The sequence below is a fragment of the Equus caballus genome, chromosome 1 (assembly GCF_041296265.1).
Source record: "Equus caballus isolate H_3958 breed thoroughbred chromosome 1, TB-T2T, whole genome shotgun sequence".
Classification (NCBI taxonomy): domain Eukaryota; kingdom Metazoa; phylum Chordata; class Mammalia; order Perissodactyla; family Equidae; genus Equus; species Equus caballus.
In genome coordinates, this window is record NC_091684.1 from 50194294 (window position 1) to 50217420 (window position 23127).

General features: G+C 39.0%; 1 protein-coding gene across 3 annotated transcripts in view; it reads right to left on the minus strand.

The window, feature by feature from the left end:
* The window catches only part of SLC16A9 (solute carrier family 16 member 9), a 58302-nt gene that overhangs the window by 33391 nt on the left and 1784 nt on the right, over window positions 1-23127 (minus strand). For 2 of the 3 annotated variants that reach the window (XM_070262933.1, XM_023643563.2), the window contains exon 2: window positions 208-440. In XM_070262933.1, the coding sequence (XP_070119034.1) occupies window positions 208-403 (196 nt within the window). In that variant the 5' untranslated portion in view covers window positions 404-440. Of the gene's footprint in view, window positions 1-207; window positions 441-21813; window positions 21955-23127 lie in introns of those variants that run through there. The other variant, XM_001503406.7, reaches the window with a different exon arrangement.

The following is a 23127-nucleotide window of genomic DNA, read 5'->3' on the forward strand; positions in this document are numbered from 1 at the left end:
AAGCAAATGAATGAATGAATGAACAACTATCTTATAGAATACACAGATTTATTACAGTGAAAAGGTAGTGCTATAATCTCAATGAAGGCAGGAAAATACATGTTATACTTTTAAAAAAATAGCCTCCTAAGCTTTGCAGTGTTAACGATGCAGCAAAAGTAATTAAATGACTAATGAGTAAAGACAAGCATATATTTATCCACTTACTTGCAAGCAAGCCAACTCCACTTGCAAGGGATCCAACCCAGGCTGTTTTTCCTTTCCCTTCACCAAAAGCGTCCAGCCACTCTATGTACAAGACTCCAACAGCTAACGGGGATCCATAACACAAAAACTGAGTAAAGAAGGAGACAAGCACGATCATCCAGCCCCATCCACCATCAGGTGACTTTTTAAATTCCATTGTAAGGTGAAATCAAGGAGATGTTTCTCCGTAGGTCCTAAACAAAAACAAACAGAAAAGAAAAGCATATTTAGAGTGTGGTGGGGCACAGTATTTTGGATGAAAAATATTTCCTCCTAAATTAAAACAGAAAAGAGGTTCTCTAAAAATACACATGGAAAAGCATAAGACATCAAGTTAACTTTAAAATTTTTATTTATGATTTGAATAAGTAATATATCCACAGGGTTCAAAAACATTTTTTAATTATAAAAAGGCATAGAGTGAAAAGTCTCCTTCCCAACCTTGTCCCCAATCATCAGGTTCCCACTCAGACTCAACCACAGGAAATCACTGATTTTGATTTCTTGTCACAGGTTAGATTCCCCAGGAAGCAGACTCTCAGCAATAAGGAGGTTTATTCGTAGTGCTCTCTTCCCACGGAAGGGAATAGACAGCAGAGGGAGAGGGGAGGCTGCCGTGCGGTGCTAAGGAAGGGGATTTCTAAAGCTGGGATGACCTTTCAGAGATGCCCTGAGTTGGGCATGGGGAGCTGGCCCTTCACACCTCCATGTTGATCATTCACTGGATGCCAGACACCTAGGAAGAGGGCATGACCTTAGGTGAGATGGCTGTCTTCAAAAGAGGCAATCATTCCCCATAGGGGCTGTCAGCTGAATGCCATCTGCCAGCAGTCCTCTCAGCCACGGGGGCAAAGAACCTTTCCCTCCTGAAGTGGGGAGTGGAGGGGAGCTGGCAGCACATCACAAGGTTCACCAACTTGAGAATCCTCCCAGAGTTTCTTTATGCAGACACAAGCAAAACCAAGCTAAGAGTCTTAGATTTCCCTCTTTTTCAACAAAAAGTAGCGTATTGTACATTCTATTCCAAACCTTGTTTTATTCACTTAACATCCTTGGAGATTTTTCCCTATCGATACATTGAGAGTATCCTTAGACTTTTTTTTAATAAGCACAAAATATCTCACCATATGGCTGTACACTTACCTGTTTATTTATTTACTTATTGAACAGGCAAAACATTCATATGGTTCAAAAATGAAAAAAGGACAAAAGGTATACAGTCTATATGTACCTATTTCCCACCTAACTCCCATATCCTCCACAGGTAACCAACACTTCTGGTCTCTTTTATATCCTTCTAGAGGTTGTTTATGCATATATAAGACAACTCAAATATAGATTTCCTCTGGGGCTGGCCCCGTGGCCGAGTGGTTAAGATCTCGCACTCCGCTGCAGGCGGCCCAGTGTTTTGTTGGTTCGAATCCTGGGCGCGGACATAGCACTGTTCATCAGACCACGCTGAGGCAGCGTCCCACATACCGCAACTAGAAGGACCCACAACGAAGAATATACAACTATGTAAGGGGGGACTTTGGGGGGAAAAAGGAGAAAATAAAATCTTAAAAAATATATATATATATAGATTTCCTCTAAATTTTTACACAAAAAAAATAGCATGTTATATACATTGGTACGTCTTGCTTTTTATCACTTGATAAATCTCTTGCAGATCTTTCACAGCAACGCATAGTGAGCTTCCTCATTCTTTTCTTCCTGCTGGATTGTGTCCCAGTTAATTCTTTAACCAATCCCTATGGCTTACAATGAAAAACAATGCTACAGTGAATAACTTTATATATACATATATCTTTTTGCATATACGCCTATCTGTTGGGTAAAATCCAAAAGAGGAATTGTTGAGTCAAAGGTATGTACATTGTAATTATAACGATAGGATTACCAAATTGGCTTCAAGGGATTGAATTGATTTATATCTTCCTCAGCAATTTGGGGTGTGTTGTGAAACTTCTGGATTTTTGCCAATTTGTTGGCTTTAAACAGTATTTCGTTACAGTTTTGACTTGCATTTCTCAGCATTCTCTGAATGCTGTGTGTGGTTGCATAGGTGAAAAGCCATTTGTAATTTCTATCTAATTCTTGGGTATATATAGATGTATTTCTGGATTTTCTATTCTGTTCCATTGATCTGTCTATTCACTCACCATTTCCACATTAGTTTAATTACTGTCTTTTTTTTTTTTTTGTCTTTTTAATATATTTTAAATTCTAGTGGGGCCACATTCCTTCTCTCTCTCTCCATCATTGCACACCTCTTTCAATTTTCTTGGCTTTTATTTACTTTTTAAAATGTACTTCAGAATCAGTTTGTCAGGTCCTAAAAGAAATCTGATGATGTTTTCACTAGGATTGAGTTAAATTTATAAATTGACTTAAGGAAAATTGATCCTTTCATGACGTTGTCAAGTCTTTCTATCTAAGAACGTGTGCCTTTCCATTTGTTCAAGTCTATTATTGTGTTCTTAATGTTTAAAGTTTTCCCTAATATTTCTTTTTATTTTATCGTTAGGTATTTTATCCTTTTTGCTAATACTATAATTGGGGTTATTTCTTGGATTTGTCTTCTGTTTGTATGTGTAAAAATTATTGATGTCTACATGTTAATTCTGTATCCCACTACCTTACTAAATTCTCATTTGCAGTAGATTTTTGGATGATTCTCTTGGGTATATACAATATACAATACAATGCAGTTACACAATCATCTACAAACAGTGATAGCTTTACCTCCTTATTTTGAATTTTTATACTTTTTTTCCCAAAGATTGGCGCCTGAGCCAACATCTGTTACCAATCTTCTTTTCTCTTCCCTTCTTCTTCCCCAAAGCCCCCTAGTACATAGTCGTATACTCCAGTTGTGAGTGCCTCTGGTTGTGCTATGTGGGACGCCGCCACAGCATGGCCTGATGAGTGGTGCCATGTCAGTGCCCAGGATCCAAACTGGTGAAACCCTGGGCCGCCAAAGCAGAGTATGTGAACTTAACCACTTAGCCACGGAGCTGGCCCTGAATTTTTAATACCTCTAATTTCTTTCTTTTGTCTTTGCCATTGAACAGGGCATCCAAAATAATGTTAAATAATAAGAGTATACATCTTTGTCTAGTTCCTCACTTTTGTGGGAATGCTTTCAAATGCATGGTGCTGCCTGTGAGGCGTAGATAGCTTTATTTCAGAAAGTGAAGAAAGGATTCATATTTTTCTATTTTTAAGTGTTGTTATAAAGAACGCTTATTACATTTTATCAAATGCATTTCTAGTGCATAGGGAGATTATGATTTTCTCCTTATAACTTTTAAGGTAAAAAATCTGCATTTTCTCCTATTGAACCATCCTTGAATTATTAGATTAAATCTTCCTTGGTTAATGAGCTATTTTGATTATGTCAGTGTATTTTGGGGGGGAATTTTTAAATTCATAGGTGAGATTTGTCTATTTTTGTTTTTAATTTTTACTTGGTTTTGGTATCAAAATGATATTTAAAAAGAATTTGGAAATGTTCCTTCTTTTTCTAAGTTCTGAAACAGTTTACATGGCCATGGATTTGGAGGCTCAAGGCCTGACGTCCCTGCTCCTAACAGGGCCTCCCACTTAATCTACACCTCCTGTGCCTCTTCACCATGCCAGGTTTACAATCAAGTGCAGCAGAGTCTTCTCGGCCCACAGATTTTGCCCAGCCATCCCCCTGGCTGCAGTTTTATCAAATAATAGGTAAAGACAACAGGAATATCATTCATTCATTCATGCATGTCCCTAACTAGATGGTGAGGCATTTGGCTACCTTAAGAGAGTCATGGTTACACCCATCAATCTACCTGGGTTTCAGTAAATTTCTTCACTTTGACATTCAGAGCACTGGGCAAAAATAACACCATCACCTGCCACAGGCCTTTGTAAAAATTAACAACTTCAATATTTAATAACTGAAAACTGAAAGATGTTACAATTTGTGCACAAAACTGTAGAGTCTAAAATCCATTCTCTCAGACCACATGATTGTGTTAGCAGACAGAATGCTCTAAACTTCCAAATACCGAAATCCTTTGAGGTAATCAGATATGCCCCTTCATCAGAAGTTTAGTCTCTCCAGTACCTACACTATTGTAAAAGTAAACAACATAATTCTGGTCTTTCTAACGACAATTTAGTACTTTGCAATTCCCGTACAGAATCCCTTTTAAAGAAAATAGAGTCAACTCCCTAAACTAGCCAAACATAGCCAAACATCTAATGAGACTAAAAGGTTGTGCAAAAACAAATGCATATGAGATTGTCCTTCATTTAAATCCACAAGTTACAGCACATCAGGAAGAGTACACATTTACATAGGTAAAGCACCAGAATCATGAATAAAGCCAGTATTTTCTAGATGAGGAAAGTGAGTGAAAGGATGAGGAATATCTCCCTTGCCAGTTTTCAAACCTAAGTCAACAGAAATGCCTTGCCTTGTCTTGCCTTAGGTGACATTCTGACACATAGGACAGGAGCCAGAGAAATTCTTCACACAGTAAGCAAATACGTGGGAGAGGAAATCTTTGAAATACAAAGCTCCCATATATATCAACTCTGACTAGAAAGATAAGATTTTACAAAGAGTTGGCTAACAGCTTCTGACCTTTAATTGTCTCATAGTTTGAGATATATGTAGTCTTAGTAGAACATGGTGAATACCATTTAAGGATTTCTTGTTTTCTGTCAGGGTAACACCTTTCTTCTGTAGTTCCCTCTATTCCTTAGATGTCTCTCACCTGCTAGTTCTCTGATATTCTATATTTTGTAATGTGATTTCACAAACAGTCTGGTCTTCATTTCCTTCCTTTTGTAATGGAACCACTTCCCTTTGGGGAACTTGTATCTTCCTTACGGGTAGAGAGTTGGTGGGACTGTTAATCAAGGTGCCTTGATCTTGACCCATACTGTGGTACTTGACCCAAATGAGGCCATCAGGACCTCTCTCCCAGGACCCTGAATCTTGAGTGAAATGCTATAATAAAAGAAAAATATTTGGAGTTTATTGATTCCAATGGTAGTACATCATGGAGACCCTCTGACAGTTCCCACTACTTTAACTCCCTAGTAATACCCAAGCCTGGTTTATCCAGCCTTCACTCTATGAGCTAACCTAGTAAACTTGTTAAGTTAGCTAGTATTCGTTTATTTTATGTGGAACAAAATAAACATATTGAGAGTATGCAGTAATTTCAAGTTGATTATTTTAACCATCCGTACCCTACTTGGTCCCATATGGGCCAAAGATTAAGCCTAGGAGTATAGTCTATGACCACAAAATATAGGAAATACAGATACCATATCTTTTTTCCTGAATATATCAAATATATCTTTTTTTTTCTGAATATATCATCTTATTAACCTTTCTTCTTCATATCTTTTGATCCAATATGATAAAATCCCTTCTCTGGTATTCTTTTAAATAAAAACTAAATTAACTGAAATTTATACTAACCCACTTACCCTAAAATTACAGAAACACAGAATTATAAAAGTGATCTTTATTCAAAAAGTCTTTTTGATCACAATTTAAACTATATTGCACTAGATACCAAAGGAAGTCAGAATAAATATAAGCCTGGCCCTTGCCCTCTAGAAGCTTACAATCCAGTTAGGAAGGTAAGATATGTACACAAGAGAGCATATGATTGAGAACCCAAGAGGTGGATAGATACTAAACGTTTAGGAATCAGAGGGAAATGAAGGTAATCAAGGAGAGAGCAGGAGTGGAAGGCCTCATGAAGTAGGTTGGTTCTAAAGAACAATGGAGAGACTTACGAAAGGGTGACTCCAGCAACAGGTACAATACAAACATGGGTGTGGAATCAGGGTAGGCCTGATAGGTTCAGTGGAAAGTAAAGAGGGCAGGTCGTAGAGGGCTCACTGAGGAAAACAAGATTAGAAACATGGCACTCTCAGTTAAAATTTAAGAATAAGAAAGTGTCTCAAAAAGCCTGTGTTTATAACCCCAAGAAAAGATTCTTTTCACAATTTCCATAATAAATCCTGGCATTAATAATCCATTATATTATCTAAGTGGTGGATTTTTTGCCTAAAAGATAATAAGATCTGTAAGTACCAGAAGGTGTTGTTTTATTGGGACTAGCGTTCCATGAGTATATGCAAAGATTTGAGCTCTTATTCATACAATTGTATGAAAATATGCTTCTGGGAAACAAAAACACTGTAGTATATTCCAGTATATTCTTTGAGAATTTGGAATCTCTTTTTTTTGTTTTGTTTTGCTTTTTTTTTTTGAGGAAGATTAGCCCTGAGCTAACTAATGCCAGTCTTCCTCTTTTTTGCTGAGGAAGCCTGGCCCTGAGCTAACATCGTGTCCATCTTCCTCTACTTTATATGTGGGACGCCTACCACAGCATGGCGTGCCAAACGGTGCCAATGTCCACACCCAGGATCCGAATGGGCGAACCCCCAGCTGCTGAGAAGTGGAACGTGGGCACTTAACGGCTGCGCCACAGGGCCAGCCCTGGAATCTCTTTTAACCAGAGTGTCAAAAAACTCAGAGTCTGCATGAGGAGACATCTTACAAAACTCAAAATTAGAAGCCATTTTGAGAGACCATTTGAAAAGCATTGTAATTTAGGGGCAGTTTTGTCACATTACAGGATCTGATGGGATATCACAGAATTAATTTTAATTTAATAAAATAATTAAAATTATAAAATTAACTTATAATTTAAGTATATTTCTTAGCTTTAACTTAAAAATTAAATATACTCAGGGCTGGCCCAGTGGCACAGTGGTTAAGTTCACACACTCTGCTTCTGGCCCAGCTTTGCCAATTCGGGTCCCAGGCATGGACCCATGCACTGCTTATCAAGCCATGCTGTGGTGGGCATCCCACATGTAAAATAGAGGACGATGGGCACGGATGTTAGCTCAGGGCCAGTCTTCCTCAGCAAAAAGAGGAGGATTGGCAGCAGATGTTAGCTCAGGACTAATCTTTCTAAAAAAAAAAATTTAAATATATTCCACATACTATAAATCTCTCTTGGACAGGAGAGGAGAGCTGAAATAAAACTAACCATAATAAGATATCATTGCTCAACCAAATTAGATTATCATTAGTATAAAGGATAACAAATCTCCTAAAGCCAGAATTTGTTTTGTTAGAGGGAAAGGGGAGTTCAGCAAGTTCCAAGACACTTGCTTCAGAAAACGAAAAGGAGCGTTGATGAAAGTCCACATTTCACTGACGGTAAAGCTTTGAAGCTCCAGTGGCTTAGAGTGCCTTCTGTTCTGTTCAAATAATGCCAGTTCTTTGTTATTTTCTCAACTCTGTGCTGGCTGGAAACCTCTATTCTGCCGAATGCAGGACATCAGAATTGCATGTTTGATATTTATGAACATTTAATGTTGATCCAGAAGCTTTCAGTCCCTGAACTGTAAACATACCTACTATTTTTTGCCAAATTCCAAGTGATTCACAATTGTTTGATCTTATTTTCAGTGGACAGTTCCCTCCTGCCTTTTTACCCCACCACAATAATCATTCTCTAATAACTTCTTTTTGAATGTTATCTACAAATATCTCACAAAAGATTCCTAGACATATTCTTCACTTGAATTACAGGAGGAGGTTAAAACAGCAAATTTTTCTTTGAGTCTCAATCATTACCAAATTACCTGGTGCTAAAGCACTTTATTTAGAGTCTAGGATCATGTGACTACATCCTGGGAAAAAATGGTTGATTCCAGGTTGACTTTGTCTTGATTTAGTCATCCATGAGGTGAGTGAAAAGTCTAGGGCCGGCCCAGTGGTGCAGCAGTTAAGTTTGTACATTCTGCCTCGGCGACCTGCAGTTCACCGGTTTGGATCCTGGGTGTGGACCTATGCACTGCTTGTCAAGCCATGCTGGGGCAAGTATCCCACACATAAAGTAGAGGAAGACGAGCACGGATGTTAGCTCAGGGCCAGTGTTCCTCAGCAAAAAGAGGAGGATTGGCGGCAGAGGTTAGCTTAGGGCTAATCTGCCTCAAAAAAAAAATGTCTAAGTCATACTGGACTTCATGACCTTCCTTCATTTCCATTTATGCCACTCTTATTTTATGGAGGGCTATAAACCACAGCCAGATGTAGAGAACTGAAACGCTCATATGTTGCTGGTGGGGATGAAAAGGCTGCAGCCACTTCAGAAAACAGTTTGAGGGGTAGGAATAGGGAATGACTGTTAAATGGTACAAGGTTTCTTTTGGGGGTAACGAAAACGGTTTAAAATTATTTTTAAATGTTTTAAAAGTAGACTGTGGTGCAAGTTGCACAACTCCACGGATAAAACCACCTGAACCGTACATATTAAACGGGTGAATTTTATCATATGTGAATTATATCTCAACAAAGCTGTTAAAATAAAATTCCTTCAAAAGCTACTGGAAATTAGTTTCAGTTCTGACTCCTATATAGGTCACAAGTTTCACGAACTAAAGAGCAGACCTGTTCTGCCAGAGCGGTTTTAGTGTTGACATTGCTATTTGCCGGCTGCGAGTTTTGTCCCCCCCAAACATCTGTCATTTATTCGCCAGCACCACAGTTGGTAAAGGCATTCTGGGAATTGAGAAAAAACTCTTTGGGAATTGTCATAAAAATGTAGGTAAACAAATCATTCTTTGAGTGTGCTAATGAAAATGAAGATAAGCAAACAACTCTTTTGGAACTCTAATGAAATATAGGTAAACAAATATACTTTAATACACACTGAAGCTCATCTTTCAAACATTAATTAATTAAATGTCGTTTAATGGGAGACAAGCACAGGAGAGGCGGTTAAGGTGTACAGGTAATAATGCCTGTTTCTGATTCTTGAGTCGGCCTCCTACCACAGCTATTATTCCACTTCTACTTTCACTTTTCTAGTTCTAAAGTAGTTTCACTCTACAATGTTTAAGGGGTGAAAAGTGCAACATCTGCAGTCATCAGTTGCAAAAATGTCTACACAGGTAAGACGGATTTTTGACAAATTATAAACCAAAAAGCTTTAAAATAATATAAGTTCATCTGAGTCAGAGACAGAAACTTTCAAGTGAGTCTACTCTATTTGTTGATTCGTATATTAGTGAACGTTGTCACATTAATGCCAAAGTTAGTCCTTTAAAAGATATAGTTGCTGGATCAGTTTTGTCCCTCTCCCGTGACATTTCATAATCAGCACAGTTTAAGATTTCTGTTCTGAAGTAAAATAAATTTAGTTTTATATCAATGTCATTTTATAAAGGAAAACAAAAAGAACCCACCCTCTTGTCCTTCTAAATAAACTATTAAAACTTTCTGTAAAATCATACTGAGTCATCCTCATTATATGTATTTCTCTATTTATAATTCTATAAGAATTTTTTACAATATGAAATAGCTATAAAGAAATCATAACTTTAGTATAACTGTGAATCCAATTGTGGTGGTGTTAATAAGATTGTCTTAGAAGTCAGAGAAGACTAAGTTACCTCAGACTCCTGGCATATTAAATGTTGAAGGAAAACAAAAGCCAAAATGAGTCTGTAAAAATCAAGATATCTGTTAAACATTTACACTGTCAAAATTAATGCTATCAGTCAAAAAAGTGGAAACCACCCAAATGCCCATCAACTGATGAATGGATAAATAAAATGTGGTATATCTACACACTGGAATATTATTCAGCAACAAAAAGGACTGAAGCACTGAGACAGGCCACAACATGGATGAACCTTAAAAACACTATGCTAAGTGAAAGCAGCCAATCACAAAAGACCACATATTTTATGATTCCATTTACATGAAACTTCCAGAATAGGCAAATCTTTAGAGATGGAAAGTAGATTAGTGGTCGCCTAGGGCTAGGATGTTTGGGGGGAAATGGGAAGTGACTGCTGATGGGTATGAGGTTTCTTTTGGGGGTGATGAAAATGTTTTAGAACTGATTGTGGTGATGGTTGCATAAGTCTGTGAATATACTAAAAGCCATAAAATTGTACACGTTAAATAGATGAATGAGGGGTCGGCCCTGTGGCCGAGTGGTTAAGTTCATGAGCTCTGCTTCGGCAGCCCAGGGTTTCGCAGGTTCAGATCCTGGGCACGGACATGGCACCACTCATTAGGCCACGCTAAGGCGGCATCCCACATGCCACAACTAGAAGGACCCACAACTAAAAATACACAACTATGTACTGGGGGAGCTTTGGGGAGAAAAGGAAAAATAGAATCTTTAAATAGATGAATTATAGGGTATGTGAATTGTATTTTAATAAAGCTGTTATTAAAAAAATTAATGTAAACCCAACTATATTAATTTTTCAAAATTCATCATATTGTCCACTTATAATTATTGTATTTTATTGTATGTAAATTATACCTCAATAAAGCTGATTTATAAAGCAAAAATAAAGCGATAAACACACACATGGTTACAATCACCATATATACAGCCTGATTTGGAGCTAAAATCAACAATATCTTCACGAGGCCTTTCGTAGACGTGCAGCCCTCCCCGAGGCCAGCGGTCCTCCCCACTCATGCCCTCACACCTCCCCACAGACACTCCCAGAGTTTTAACCTAAACAGGTCTACAGTAGGGCAATAAAATCAGGAGATTATGTGTTGTTTATTCCATTGTAGTGTGGCTCCCCAAAGGAGCAAAGGAGAGCAAAGCTTCTCCTCGCGAGCAGAAATGACTACACGTCATAAAAGAAGTGTCTAACAACTGAAAACAAACATAAATTCAGGGTTTCTGAAGTAAACATCAGTGATCTTTGGCTGCTTTATGTACATATAGAAGAAGGATGTAAAGAAAATGATAGGGAGCGAGTTAATAATATATTCAATTGCTTGATAGCTTCCCTTTAATCTTCTTAGTTTTACCGTAAAGATGGGGTAGAAAGGAAGAGGGAAAATTTTTCTAGTATCTGGTTCCAGAATGGCAGGAACTGAGTAATGATTAAAATCATGAGCTTTGTTCTTACATGCTTTTCTGGGTTCCGAGCCAGACTATGCTATTTGCTATGTTTTTGAGCCAATTACTTAATGTCTGAGCCTCAGTTTTCTCATCTGTAAAATGAGATGAAAATGAACTTAAAGTGCAAAGCTCAGTGCCTAGCACACAGTAAAAATGTTAACAAATGTTAGCTATTACTTTAATAACAGTAAGGGATTTCTGCTAATTTGATAGCTACTTTCTAAGGAATAGTTGCTAGTTACACCACAGTTCTTCAGCAAGCAGTTACTGAATCATTTATAAATTTAGGGCTTCCGAGAATTTTTAATCTTTAGTTATTTCTTAATACTTAGCATATTTAAACCAAGATCTGGACATTGGCAGATTGCGATTTGGAATAATTCAAAAGTGATGTTTACTCCTACGATTTGGTTTCCTTTCAAGTTTCAAGTTCAAGGCCTAAGCATTTTTAGTGTGTTAGAAATCTCAGAATTTGCCTTTTTAAAAAGTCAACCTGCGATTCTGAGCCAGGCCATCCACAGATGCACTCTGAACAACGCTGCCCAACCTCAGTGGTTCTTGACCCCTATTGCGCTGGAATCATCTGGGGAGCTTTTAAACATCCCTGATGCCAAGCCCCGGGTGAGCCTGACCCTTCTGTCATTCTAATGTGCAGCCAGGGCTGAGAATCATTGCCCTATAGGACAGAAGAACAACTTCTGACCAGCTGTGCCATCTTCTGTCCCAGTGGAGGAAGGACACAGGTGAGGGAGGGAAGACGATAGAGGCAGTTAGGGGTAAAGAAGGGGACTGGAGCAAGTGGAAACTCTTCTGCCCTGAGTCCACCCACCCCAGTGCAACAGCCAGCACTTGGTGGTTCTTTTAGCTGTACCTGTCATCCACACTGCCAAGAACAAAGCTTATTTACCCCCTAAAATCTCTATTGATCAGCACATCTAGGATTCCAATAGCAACAAAAGCAAAACTTCTGATAGGAGTGATGACCATGGCACAAGTTATTTTCTTGATTCTCTATAAAATGTTTGGGAAAATGCAGAAGGGAATCATTGTGATACGAAATTTAAAAGATGGTTACATCCATTTATCTGCAGATTAGCAAAACTCTTTTTAATGAAAATAGGAAAAAGTGTTATCAAACAACTCAAAAAAATAACTCTAACGCGCTAACTCACCTAAGTGAATTGGAAGGTTATAGAAGAGTAAGCATCTCTCTCTAAAGATCAGAACTTTACAAGAGAGCAGAATAATTGGACCTTCTCAGGAGAGCACGATATTTTTCTAAGCACCCTGGAGCAAAAAAGGAGAACAAAGGAATGGAGAGTTGCCTGCTCCCTCCTCACTGTGACATTTGGCTCTGTCCCCACTGGTAGAGGCAACGCTATTAACCCCCACAGTTTGACATGGCAAACCCCCAAAATTTGTTGGCTGGTGTTCGGCTAGAGAATGAGCACAGTTTCACCCTTGCGGCTCCAGAGAGAGCAAGCACACACCACTGCCAGCCAGAAGAGAGGAGAGTCTTTTCCTGTCTCTTTCCCATTGTCCCAAATGGCCAAGCCTGGGCACACAGCCTCTAAAGAATCACTCAACCACCCATAATGCCATCCTTCTGCTGTACAGCAGCCCAGGAAAAGACCTGGGGAGGAGCAGCTGCAAGAACCTCCAGGCAGCCAATGCCAAAATGGCCGCCCCACCTCTCTGGGTCCAAGCCACATGCCCCAGCCACCGGCTACAGTCTCCAACAGAGCAGGCATAGGGTTGGCGGGCAAAACTCAGAGATTCTAATGATGAGGATAATGTTGATGATGATGGTGATAATTATAATAAAGCTGTCAACATGAGGATGGAGTCAACTTTAATTTGTTCAAATTAGCAAAACAACCTCCCAATTTGGAGAAGGTATTGGGGAGGAAGCTAGGATCTTTTGGTAATGGCATGATATGGTCCCAAAGAATAGTTAGTAGAATTTCTACCTTTCTGCTATGTCAATAGCTACAGTTTCATACAAGCACACACACAGTTATTTATATCTATAAACACGTGAAGACATGTATTCTAGAAAATTTAGCATAAGGAATAAGAGCATGGGCTTGGTGCACATCCCAGCTCTGACACCAGCCAAGAGTTGTGATCTTCACAAGTTACTTAAATATCTCTGCACCTCACTTCCCTCATCTATGAAGTGGGCGAATGAATAGTACTTACTTCATCAAACTGTCGTGATGATTGAGTTAGTTTATATAAAGCCCATAGCCCAGCATCTGGCACACAGTCATCTCAGCATAAGTGATCATTACTTTTTATCCTTTTAAACCTAATGGATTGTTATAAAAATTTGCTTTTTTATCTTGACATAGATCCCCTCAAAATCTGAAAGTATTAGCCCCACAAATACAGCTGGCCAGAACATCCACGACTCTCCTCCTTTCCTGCCACAAAAGCACACGCACACGCATGTGCACGCACACACACACACACACACACACAATTATTACCAAATTCCTACCTCCAAAAAAACGATAGGCGCTGGAACTGGCATTTTCAACATCTCGAATAATTTCCTGACAGTAAGAAAAAGTCGACAAATGGGAAGAGGGAAGTCTCAGTGAGGAAAGACCACAAAGACAACAATGGTATGCTCTTAGGTCACCAAGAGCCTTCAGGTCACCAACAGCCAAGAGAAGATGAAGCAAAGAGGCACCAAACTCAAAACAAGGTTTGCCTTTGCTTCCTTTCCATCATTCTTTCTTCCTTTCCCTTCCTTCCTTCCTTTTCTTCTCAGCTCAGGAAACTACAGAGCCTACAAGCACCCCTTTCCCAGAGGCTGCTGTGCAGTTATTAGGGTACTCATTGGCAGAATGGAGGTGAGAATTCATATCAAAGTTGACAAGGGCTACACACGACTTTTCAAAATCGGCTCCTTTGTCTCTGAAGCATTGCGTGAAGTCAAGTCTGTCTGTCATTCTTCAGACCCCAGTTTCATACTCTCTCCCCAGTTCAAAGAGACCCCACCCTTATTCCAAAGACTCCTAAGATCTTCCTTTCTAAACTAGTTCTCAAGAAAAGGTGGTAACTCTGTGTGCATCAAAAAAGCAAATGAAAGACCCCATTTTAAGGTTGTATCTCCACATGAGCGTGTTTCCAATCATCAGAGCATACATGAAGACCTGCAGGGGGTTTCAAATCCAGCTGCACAGTAGAATCACTTTGGGGGCTTACATATGACCAATGCCTGGGCCCATGCTGGACCCAGTAATACAGGATCCCTGTGGTTGAGGCCAGGTTGCTAAAGGGCTCCAGGTGATTTCATTGTGTGGTTATTGAGCAAAAGGAGTGGACTACAGGCCATCTTAAACAAATGCAAGTCCTCGTGTACAAGCATAAAATGAAAGACTTGACGGCTTTTAGTTATTTAAATTGATCATTTTTTTAACCCACTTGAATCATGGCTATGGAAAAATATTTCAAACGTCCTTAAATCCCTATAGTGAAACCATCTTTTCTTAGGAATTCCCTAAACAGTGGAATTAAATTTTTCTAAGGATTAAATATACTATTACTTAACTATATCATGGAATAACTTTTAATTACCATTTTCTATTAACACTTTCTAGGTATCAGACACAGTGCCAAGGACTTTCAAATGTTATCTTTTTAATCTACACAAAGCTCTATGAGGTAGGTATTAATAATCGTCAGTCTACCCCAGTGTCCACAGGCATTTTACTACATTCTATTTAAGCCTCTCTCCGTTTAACCCAGGAGTTATCACTTCATGCGGGTTCATAAAGGGTCACTATGGCTGCATTCTTTTACTTTGGGAAGTTGATTATAAACTTTTTTTTAATGAATGCACCTTGATTTTAAAACTTTTTTTAATGGATACTTTTAATACGACTCAACTTGTTGACATCATTCAGGGGCTTATACTGAACAAACTGATATCTAAATAATATTTATTATACTCTGACCACTTCAGACCTTTGAGTATAATACACAGAATATTATGGTCTCCAAATCTCCTTTAGCCTTTATTCTTTTTTTTTTTTTCCTTTGGTGAGGAAGATTGGCACTGAGCTAACATCTACTGCCAATCTTCCTCTTGTTGCTTAAGGAAGATTGTCCCTGAGCTAACACCTGTGCCACTCTTCCTCTATTTTGTACGTGGGATGCTGCCACAGCATGGATTGATGAGCAGGGTGTAGGTCTGCACTTGGGATCTGAACCCACAAACCCCAGGCTACCGAAGTGGAGAGTGTGAACCCAACCACTACGCCACCGGGCCAGACCCCTTTAGTCTTTATGCATCAAAGTCTTTACCAAAGACATTTCTATTCATTTCATAAAAGCTTTTTAATATTCTCGTAGCACAAAAGACACTAAACACTACTAGTTAAATCAAGATATATTCAGAGCCGACATTAATCACTCTTTCCTGTATGCTTCCACGATATGTTGCTTACACCTCTCTTTTCTTATTTCACTCTGGCAGGCATTATAATTAGCCATTGACTCGTCTTTCTCCCTTTCTCTTCACTACACTGAAAATTCCCTGGGATCAAGGCACATCTTATATGCTTTATGTTCTTTCCATATCTATGCATATAGTAGGCACTCAATAAATGTTTGTTGAGTTTAATAGAAAAGAGTATTAAGCTACAGTTTGGGAAGCAACACAAAGTGGTGTCTAGAGCAGTGTTGTTCAAACTCTGCCTCATGGGTTGTGAAATCAATTGTGGACTGTGCACAGCACTTTGTAAAACTGGAATTTAGAACAGAATAAAATAAATGAGAATAGAAAACATAAGAGCACCCTCAGCATGATGGTAAGGGTTCAGCATTATTTTGAGTTCAATGCTATTTCAGTCTTTATATATGTGCCTGAGTATGTGTACAGGGCCAGGCTGTAAAATACATTTTACTGTGGGTCACAGTCAAAACACTGAAAGTCCCTGGTCTAGAACAGGGATCCTGGAGTCATTTCTCCTGGGTTCATAGTTAAGGCTCTGCCATCAGCCATGTGACTTTAAGCAAGTTAACAAACTTCTCTATTTCTTCATCTTATAAAATAGGAATAGTAAGAACTCCTTCCTCTCAGGATTTTTATGAGGAATATAGAAATAATCTCTATGAAGCACTAGGTATGGTCCTTGGCATACAGTAAAAGTTCATAGATATTGTTGCATCTTTTAAAGGCTTTTTCAGAAGAACCTGAAAAAGTCCTCTCCCTGCCTCCACTTTCTCACCTCCTAATCATTCCCCAGCTCAGTGTTTTCTGGCTGTCATGCACCCAAACAAGAAAAGTCTTCTCCCTGTGGTGCCCCCTACCTCCTCATCACTGAGCCACTGCACCCCCCTCAGCCTTGATACTGTTTACCTCTCTCTTCTTCTTTGCAAACCGCTGCCTCCTTAACTCTCCTGAGCCCACTCCCACATGACTCCCCACAGGCTCTCTCTAGCCTCATCAAATGATCACAGATATGCCAAGGGCAGAGTCCAAAGTCTCCATTCTCAGGCCAGACCTCTCTTCAGAACTCCAGATCCACATTTCTAACCAATTTCTCACCATTTTCTATGTCAAGAGCTCATCTGCATGTTCTCAGGCCCCTCACACTCAACATATTCATAATTCTTCCTCCTGAATTTCACGGGGAAAACTAACATCACCATACCTCCATTTGCCCAAAAACAGAAAGCCCCTTTCATGCCCTCCCTGTTCCTCCTCTCCAGCGTCCCATGTCAATCAGGAACACGGTCCTGCAGACAAAGAGCTCTGCAACCAGACTCTTGCTCTCCATCTTCTCTGCAAATCCCTGGACAGTCACAGCGCCTACTGATGAATCCCTCTGCTTGCAGTCTCTTCCTGCTGCAATGCATCTGTCAGGCGGCCGCTAGAGCCATATTTTCAAACCATGCTTCTGATCATCTCAACTTCTGCTTCCAACCTTTCAAATCTTTCAGTGGTTCCTCACTGCTCACAGTTTACCCATTAGCAGACAACAAGTTTTTTCTTTAATTTATTATCATAAATGCACAAGAAAATCAAAGATGATTGTTGCTGCCCTCATGGAGCTTACAGCCCTCCATCAATCAATGTTATTCAACACTTATAAATAAAAATGAAAAAACTGGTTTTCCAAATCCATGTTTTGTCCACATGCTATTAATATTTAGATCTTTAAACACTCAGCTAGTTATCTGATTCTTTCGGTTTTTGTCTAAAGATCTACAACAATCTGGCTCCCAACCCCACACCTCTCTAGGACGTCGCACAAACCTGTGTTCCCCAGGTCACTGTCACAATTCAGTACTTAAGCCAGACTCTTTCCCTCCTCCATGCCTTTGAGCCCTCAGTTCCCACCAGCTGGTAGAGAGGGCTGTAATGCTTTCTCCAATCAGCCTCCTGACAAACTCCTGCTTTTCCTTCACGACTTAGCTCAAAGTCTTGGGCTACTTGATGCCATCCTGACGCTCCAACAGTTAGTCATTCCTCCTCACAGGGCTCACAGCGATTGGGCAGCCTTGCTATTACAACATTTATCACAATATATTGTTATTATTTGTTAAGGTATCTAACCCATAAGCCTCGCCCATATCCCCAGCACTATGAATTGTGCTTGGCACATAGTAAAAACTCAATAAATCTTTATGAAGAGAATGAATGAATGCATAGAAAACATTCTTACCTAAATCTCCTGTATATTGATTAATCAAATATCTTTCATTCAACAAAATGAATCGAGTAGATTTAGAAGGTATTATGGAGTGATGGCAATGTGGTCCCCACCTCCATGAAACTTAGAGCCTGCTTCCATCATCGAATCTGAAGGACTACCCAAATACACGGGTAAAAATACAGAAATTGATTTTTTAATCCAAATTTTTTACCAATATAACATCAGATGGTATCTCTCGAATAATCAGATAATTACCTGATTCTTTTAGACTTTGTTTTAAATGTTAAACATCCAAACACAGTTAATGTACCCTCTGAAGTACAAGGAAATGTGACATCGCTGGAGCCAAGACAAGGACAAACGGTAGCTCAGAGCCTTCTGTTTGTCTTCTCACAGTCAGCTCAGTCACAATAAGGTATGTGCTTTCTCTGAACATGCCAATCTTGTTTTATTTACTCAGATGCTTCCTTCTCATTGTCAATATCTACTCTGAGCTCTTCAGACACAGTCAGTCCACTTGTTTGTAAAATAGCTCATTGATATAAAATGAAGAACACGTCCTAGCCAGTCAAATTCAAGAATCCAAGCTTTAAAAAAAAATTTTACATTAAAGAATTTTAGTGCATAGTTCTCCTAGGAGTCAGAGTTATTCAAAATAATGTGGAATTGGATTCATATGCAAATCCATTACTTTCGTTTTCATTTTTATCTTTTGGATCCATATAAACATACTTAAAAAAAAAAAACTAAACTGCTGTATTAACGCAGCTCATCAAAGCCTAACTCAACTTATTCACCTAGCTGCAATTCAAGGACATCCCCAAAGAGCTCTATGTTTGAGAAGACAGACAGACTACATGGTGAAATCTTGCCAGGGTAAAGATGATGAAGATTTCTTCGTCTGAGCACCATAAGTCAAGTCTATAAATACACCTTGCCCAAGTAGAAACCAGGATCAATTTCCTAGCTGGTTATTACCTCACAGTGGGGTGAGAAGGAAGAGCAGGAAGGAAAATGTTTAGAGAAACAACTCTAGGTCCTGGAATTAAACCACACTAATTGTCTCTGAAAAGGATAATTAACACAAGTATTTAACTGCTGAGGCCTCTGAATTATGTCAACAGCATGTTCACTGAAAAAGGACATCTTTTGACCTTAAAGGCCTTATAGGTCTATCATAGTCCAGCACTTGCCAAAGAGCGCCTCCAAAGCTCTCATATTTTAGATATGGCGAGTACTAGAATATGTTTTAGCAAAGGGGAAGATATGGGTTAGAGATAAAACGGATTGAGTATAGGATCATAGAAGTTGAAGCCAGAAGGAACCTTGGAAACGATCTAACAAATTGGCAGCACTCAGGCCAAATCTGATCTCTAGATCTCCAGAGGTGTTTTGTCTGGCCCACCCAATTTTTATTTTACTTTCAGAAATTTTGAGTGAATTGTCAATGTTTTAAAACTGGAAGAGTTCACATACAAATCTGAATTTCCATATTGTATTGAAAAATCAGAAGATCTGGCAACAGTGGGCCCTCCTTCTTATCTAACAATTGGCTGGAACTGAGTAACTCTGGCCATCAGTGCATGGGCACGTTCACTCCAGTTCCTTCCACTCCCTAGTGTCTCCCTGACACAGGACAAAGGTTAACTTGCTTTTAGAGTTTCACCTGTGCTCTCCCCACCCTCCAACCCTAGTCTGCTCTGGTCATTTATGATGCCTGTTCCCCCTGGGTGAATCTTGTAAACTTGCCACCAGCAATTTTATCAGCTCCTCAGTTTCTTCATCTGTATGAGAAAACTGAGGTTTAGGGAGACCAGAATCAAGATTCCTTACTGACCAATCCAGCGAACAGCCAGCCTATTTCCAAGTCCTGCTCCCAGGCTCACAAGAGAAAACAGAATTTGTAAACCATTCAGAGTCTGAGAAAACATGAAAAGATCTAGAGATTTAATAGTTAAATGTAGGCAAAATGAGGGCCTGACACTTAGATACAAGTTGATATGATCATCTTCCTGTATCCCACACTCTTATCATGCTCTCTAGACTGCCAGGCTCTTGTTTCAGTTTATCTCTATCCCACACAACCCATATCCCACAAAGCTTGGCCCAAGTACTAGTTCTGGTGAAAAAATCTATGATGATGCTATCTACATTGGTGTGTCCTTTTGCTTAGTATATGTTTTGCATAATTTGTACATGATTATGTAGAATCCAGTTTTTTGTCTGAATACACACATTAGTATGTCATGTACAAACTAGTATATTTGCTATATCACTTTCAGAATAGAAAAATCAAGACACATAACAACATAGATGGGATTCTGAAATACGAAAAGATCTGGTGCATTCGAGGGTTTATTGGGAATAATGAGAAGAATACTTGAAACTGACAGTCTTTAAGAGCATCTGGCAGGTCTGGTCTTTGTGTTCAATGCTGTCACATTTACTAATGTTTTTCTCATCCCACATCCCATCTCTTCTCAAAGAGCTTAAGGGCTTCTTTTGAGTGGGTCATAAAAGTACAAGATGATATAACAGTTTGAAGATGTGTTACAGCATTGTAATATGTCCCATCATTGAATCTGTAAAGTACAATTAATCAGAACAATGGGTAATGTACAGCATGATAACTATAGTTAACGTACTGTATTGTATATTTGAAAATTGCTAAGAGAGTAGATCTTAAAAGTTTTTATCACCAAAAATTGTAACTACGTGTGGTGAGGGAATGTTAACTAAACGTATTGTGGTAATCATTTCACCATATGTACATATACCAAATCATTATGTTGTACACCTAAAAGTAATACAATGTTATATGTCAATTATATCTCAATCTAAAAAACAAAGTAAAATAAAATAAAAGTGATGAGAATGAGGATGCAAAGAAAAAAATAGAGAAACATTCCTACAGGTAGCGGGCCCAATTTGTAACTACTATTAATAATAGTTATCACGCATTATGCCCTTGTTATGTGATAGCACAATTGTTCAAAGGATAGTCTCTCGAGACAGACTTCTTGGTCCCATCATTTACTTAGCTGAGCGACCCGATTAAAATTCTTAGTCTGAGATAAAAATTATGGCTCCCTAGATAAAATAAGGTATGTCGATGGGGCCGGCCCTGTGGCGCAGCGGTTAAGTTTGCACGTTCCGCTTCTCGGCGGCCCGGGGTTCACTGGTTCCGATCCCGGGTGTGGACATGGCACCGTTTGGCAGCCATGCTGTGGTAGGCATCCCACATATAAAGTAGAGGAAGATGGGCATGGATGTTAGCTCAGAGCCAGGCTTCCTCAGCAAAAAGAGGAGGACTGGCAGTAGTTAGCTGAGGGCTAATCTTCCTCAAAAAAAACAAAAAAAAAGGTATGTGGCTCACTTAACATATCACGTTAGTAAACATTAATAATAATTATTATTGTTATTGACAATTGAAACAGAAAATAGAAAGTGGGTTTACTCTGCATATTGGCCCAGGAAAGCGGAGGTGTTTTCCTATCCAAAGTTTTAATAAACTAAGAGTTGTTATACCACAAGATTGCAGATTTTGGAGGAAAAAACTGCTGGATTTAAATGAAGCATTGAAGGCTCTTTGGAACACATTACTCTTTTACAGTAACATTGATAAGAAGTAAATACCATTAAGATTTTATTCATTTATTTATTTTAGGGGGAAGCTCACAAAATTGAACTTCAAGGCATAAACTTCAGTTAAAGATGCTAACGTTGTTGATATAAACATAATACTGTTCAATCACATCTTATTTCTTAGCATAGCTTGTCATGCTCTCCATACTCCAGCTGCGTCTTATCTCCCAAACTTATCTATCTTAAATTCCAGGCTCCAGGCTGGGATGATCTTAAGTTATCTTAACTTCCAAACTCCAAATTGCTCTGCTTCCTTTGAACATACCAGACTTCCTTACCTCTGTGCTATTTCCTAGTTCGAGCAGGCCTCTCCATCGAGGAAATCTTCCTTCTTCAAGTCCCAGCTGAAATGCTACAGCCACCACAAGTTCTTAACCTTGAATGAACCTGTCCTTTTCTCGGCCACTCAATAGCACACCACTGATGTTCCTGTCATGACTCCATTTATACTATCTTGTGTTGTAGATCTTTGTAAACACGCCTATCTTTCCCACCAGATTAAACTCTTTGAAGGTGGGGACCATCTTTCCTCAAACTCAATTTTAAGTTATCATTCAATCTCCTTATCTACAGGAGATACTTTGGTGTCTACAAAGAACCTCTCAAAGAAAAGGCCAACTAGATCAAAATATATGCATTCTTGCACTCTTTAATCAAAATTAGTCACTCAGTGATACTTTCTTGGAAAGCTGTAGTTATACAAGCAAAACATCATTTCTTTTGCACCTTCACACTGGCCTTCTAGACGCAATTGCATTCTATGAATTAAGTTCAAGAGATATGTCACTGGAGAAAAACACTACAAAAAGTAGGGGTTCAAAGAATTGGGGTGAAGAAGTAAAGCTTGAAAATCCAACCAAATCTGTCTAATTGTCATCCTCCAGCTCTAGTTTCATGACCAGATACACCGCCAAAGCACCATGATCTGCCCTGATACAGATTTAGACACCAACCAATGCACACCATCACTATCTTTTCAGAGTCAAAGTCAGAAGTGGGAAAAGATTGCCCAGGGTCCTGATCTACCTCTCCACATCTTTAGTCCCTCCTTACATTCATTCTATAGATATGAAGGGTCCTTGTGACTCCACTCACCCACACACAAAAGGGAAGAAACAGAGAAGGATGTTCTTAGGCAGCCAGTGGTGCTAAAAGTATGTTATTGGAAAATTGCAGACAAACTATTTTATCATGTAATTTCCACTTCCCAGGGCCTTAAAAAGAAAACAAATTTATTTCTGGCAATGATACGGGTACTAACCCTGTTATTTGCATTTCCAGCTTTCATTCAGAATCTTCTCTCCCTGCCTCAGTGCTCTGCCTGAACCAGCCAGAACAATTTCTCAGAGCTGAAGCCACCCCAAGTCAAGAAACTGTTAGGACATACCAAACGAACAGAATCTGATGGAACAACTGAAAAGTCCTACGGGGGGAGGTGGGGGGATCCACCTGCAATCTGAACTATCATCCAAGTAATTGAAGATTTTTTTAAAATACACCCAAACTAACCGTGACCCAGGAAATTGTTTAAAAAATTGTTATATTAAATAACTTACTATATAAGTATTATATTTAAGGTAAATCTTGCCTAA